The sequence below is a fragment of the Sciurus vulgaris genome (genome assembly GCF_902686455.1).
Source record: "Sciurus vulgaris genome assembly, chromosome: 10".
NCBI lineage: Eukaryota > Metazoa > Chordata > Mammalia > Rodentia > Sciuridae > Sciurus > Sciurus vulgaris.
The window spans coordinates 113,148,214-113,151,664 of NC_136470.1; the positions used below are offsets into that span (position 1 = coordinate 113,148,214).

At 38.4% G+C, this 3,451-nt stretch overlaps 1 protein-coding gene across 1 annotated transcript; it reads left to right on the forward strand.

Annotated features, from left to right (window-relative positions):
* Positions 1–1,701: 1,701 nt before the first annotated feature.
* On the forward strand, positions 1,702–2,996 carry LOC306637593 (transmembrane protein 69-like). The gene has a single exon (XM_079100363.1). It carries the CDS (start codon positions 1,870–1,872, stop codon positions 2,740–2,742), a length of 873 nt encoding a protein of 290 aa, XP_078956489.1. The 5' UTR covers positions 1,702–1,869; the 3' UTR covers positions 2,743–2,996.
* Positions 2,997–3,451: the final 455 nt, after the last annotated feature.

The window sequence follows — 3,451 nt, forward strand, 5'->3', positions numbered from 1 at the left end:
ATGGCCCTCACCTGTTCTGGACAAACCTTAGCTAAGGACTTAATAAAATTCAAAGATAAAACATCTGTAATTGTTCTCCAGTATGTAAATGACATCCTTTATGTGCCTCCACCCATAAGGAATATCAAAAAGCCATTACAGAGCTCCTAAACTTCTTAGCTAATAGGACTACAGGAAAATAGCCACCATAGGACTGTAACCTCTGCCCCAGGAATATAAAAAATGGACCTTACTTCAAGCTCCTGTTCTCAGCTTCCTTCATAGGAAGGAAGATTTAACCTGTTTGTTACTGAGGGGAAAATAAATCCTGGATAGGCAGCCATAGGCAGCTCAATAGCCAATGGCATATCTCAGTGAGGAGCTTAGCATAATAGCTTCATTCTCAAAAGTAATGGAAAATAAGGTCTCATAATTTTCTTTGACACCCAAATCTGTCCTGATAGAAATGGCTAAAATGCCCCAGGCATAAAGTTTCTGCTAGAACCTGTTATCTCAACTCCTTTGAGATCTCAGTCAAGGCTTACATTGAAATGTAAACAGAGGAAGCTTGAAGGCTCAATAGGAGATGGTCTCAAACCCAAGGGAAAAAAAAAGCAAAAAGTCTTACCTTAACTCCAGCAAAAGTAAATTTTATGGTGCTTTACTAAAGTAATTAATGGCCGTATCATTTTTCCAGGACTCTTGTTTTTTTTCCCTTAAATTCTATATTTTTGAGCTCATGACTTTTTTTGATCAGTTCTTTTTATCCAACTCTACATTTTTGAACATCTGTTACATTGCAATGGAGATAAATGTTACAAGGCCTTTGTTTTTGTGTTATGTGTGTATCATGTTGTCTATGTGCAACTAAATATAAGCACACATAAAATTAAAATTTAAAAAATGGATCCAGGACTTGAAACAGTACACGTAGAGTTTACTGAGGTCCTGTTCTGCACCGGTAGCTATCGGAATGATGGTAACCAAAAAGGTGGACAAGCCAGAATCCGGAGGAATGGAGGAACTGCCCGGCGTGGGCATCTAGACAAATGAGCTCTCCAAACTGTCTTCGGCTTTATCCTTACAGACGGAAGGACACTCAAGTTGTCTGGTATCATTTCCTTTGACAGATTGATATAGAGACCCAGAGAAGACAAGGAACTTGCCCGAAATCACAGAGCCAAGAAATAAATTCAGGCCGAGGGTGGCAGGAAGAATGATATGACTTTATGGATCAGCCCCTAAACCCAAGGTTCTTAACACTGACCTTAATTCATGGAAGTGAAGATGCTGCTTCTTTGTGCCCTTTATTCCTTAGTGAAGTTTCTAGGTCCTAGGAAAGAAAATGGAAGTAAAAACACTCCCTTCCCAACAGTAGTAAAGAACTATAACTGCGGAGTAAAATGTGTCCGGTCGACTCAACCCCGTTATTTTGCAAAGTAAAATGAGTTCCGGAGATGGCAATTTGGCCTAAACTCCAAGTCGCCTACCTTCCTCCACAACTGAGATTGTTTTAGTAGCTGTACTCTACCTTCCCGAACCCTGCAGGCAGATTTTGTTAGCTTGGAACCCTGGAAGAGAGAACAGATACCCTGTTCAACTCGATGTCAACTAGAATTAAGAATAACTTCAAGACGGAAAGTCAAGCGTGGGAACCAGTTAGTGCAAAGTCAACTTCCCACCCAGACTCATTTTTTCGGGTTCTAGGATGTGGGGAGTGGATAACTCCATTTTCCGGAGATGTGCTTTTCCGCGAATCCCTGTCCTTGAAGTTCAGCTTGCCATATACCAGCGGGACGCTGAAAATGCCAGGGATTGTACCCAGGGCTTCCCGTGCCCAGGATAGTCACTCTACCATGGATCTACATTCCCAGGCCCTTTATTTCAAAGATGAGTGAACTGCACCATAACAAGCAGCATGCTTCTGATGTAACCCCTCCACTTAGCTGTAAACACACAGTAATCAGAACTGCTTGGCATCTTCCTGAACAAGACTTAATAGGGGCCAGTATGCTTCACTTCATCCAGAGGTTTTCTCAAGCATCTTCAAAGATGCTGAAGTACCCATTCACAATGAGCATGGGAACCAGAAGAATAGATGCACTTTCTCTGAAGACATCTCTTCAAAAGAACCTATCCCTTTTGTTTCCAACCCCTTATCTTTTCCCATCATTTCCAGGGTGTATGAACAAGACACGATGGTATCATACATCCCCATGCAGCTTTAAGAAGAAGCAGAAGCAAGCAGTACTTCTAGCCAGGCCACCAAGCACCATCACTTACCTGCCTGATAGCCCAAAGCCAGCATTATATATAACTCTGGCAGGACTAATCCCTTTCATTGCTCCACCATTGGTCATGGTCATGACAAAGACTTATATTCCTGTATTAGCTTTTACTCAGATGGCTTATGGAGCCAGTTTCCTATCTTTCTTGGGAGGGGTCAGATGGGGTTTTTCTCTGCCAGAAGGTAGTCCAGCCAAACCAGACTACCTTAATTTAGCTAATAGTATAACTCCTATTGTGTTTTCATGGTTTGCCTTCCTTATTTCTGAAAGGCTCAGTGAAGCCATAGTCTTAGTAATAATAGGTTTGGGGATAGCATTACAGGTTGAACTTTTTCTCTTGCCCCATTATCCCAACTGGTTCAAGGCCCTAAGAATAGTTGTCACTTTAGTGGCTTTTTTTTCATTTGTAGTCACTTTACTACTTGAAAATATTTATCCAGAGAAAGGACCCAAGAGACCTGGTCAAGTAGAATAAATATAAAACTGTTTTGTAAAGTTGCATTTTCGTATGACCTTTTTAAATTCTGTTTGGCTCATTTTTTTCCTTCACTAGTGGTAGTTCTTTATATGTTGTTTTTCATTTCTAAAATTTATTTCATAGTAATTGTTTGAGCAAGAACTCCAAAAATCCCTAACAGGGCCTTGTCCTGCCATATTAGGTTAGTTTACATTCAGTCTTTCTATGAATGATATGTCACTTAAACATTTCAGTGTTTTATCTTGAAAAACGTAAAATAAAAAAGGTTAAAAATCCTGTTAGAGCCTTATAATTATTAAAACAAACATGTACAGCTGGAGTGCACTAATAAAAACATTTAAAGAAAAAAAAAATAAAAAATGGATCCAAATACTTTTAATTCATGTGATTTAAAAAGGTTCAATATAAATTGAGTAAACTAATAAAAGTAAAAAATGTCTTTAAAATTAACTCACAAGTCTATAGGTGGTCAAACTAATAAAATGTTGATGTTTATAAAATGTCTAACATCAATTTTTCTAGGACTTTTCTTCAACAGAAAAGAGACAGCAAATACCATTTAGTAGGTAATTGTGAAATGGTCATTCTTTGTATATTAAATGTGTTCATATTTTCCAGGTTTACAAGCCTTTAAAGCAGAAAATTTATCAAGTTGCTATTCTCCAAATTAAACTTGTCTATAATGGTAATTTTAAACTTATAAAGG

Coding starts and splice junctions, on each gene's coding strand:
- LOC306637593 (XM_079100363.1), top strand. CDS start 1,870: ATGAGTGAACTGCACCATAACAAGCAGCATGCTTCTGATGTAACCCCT.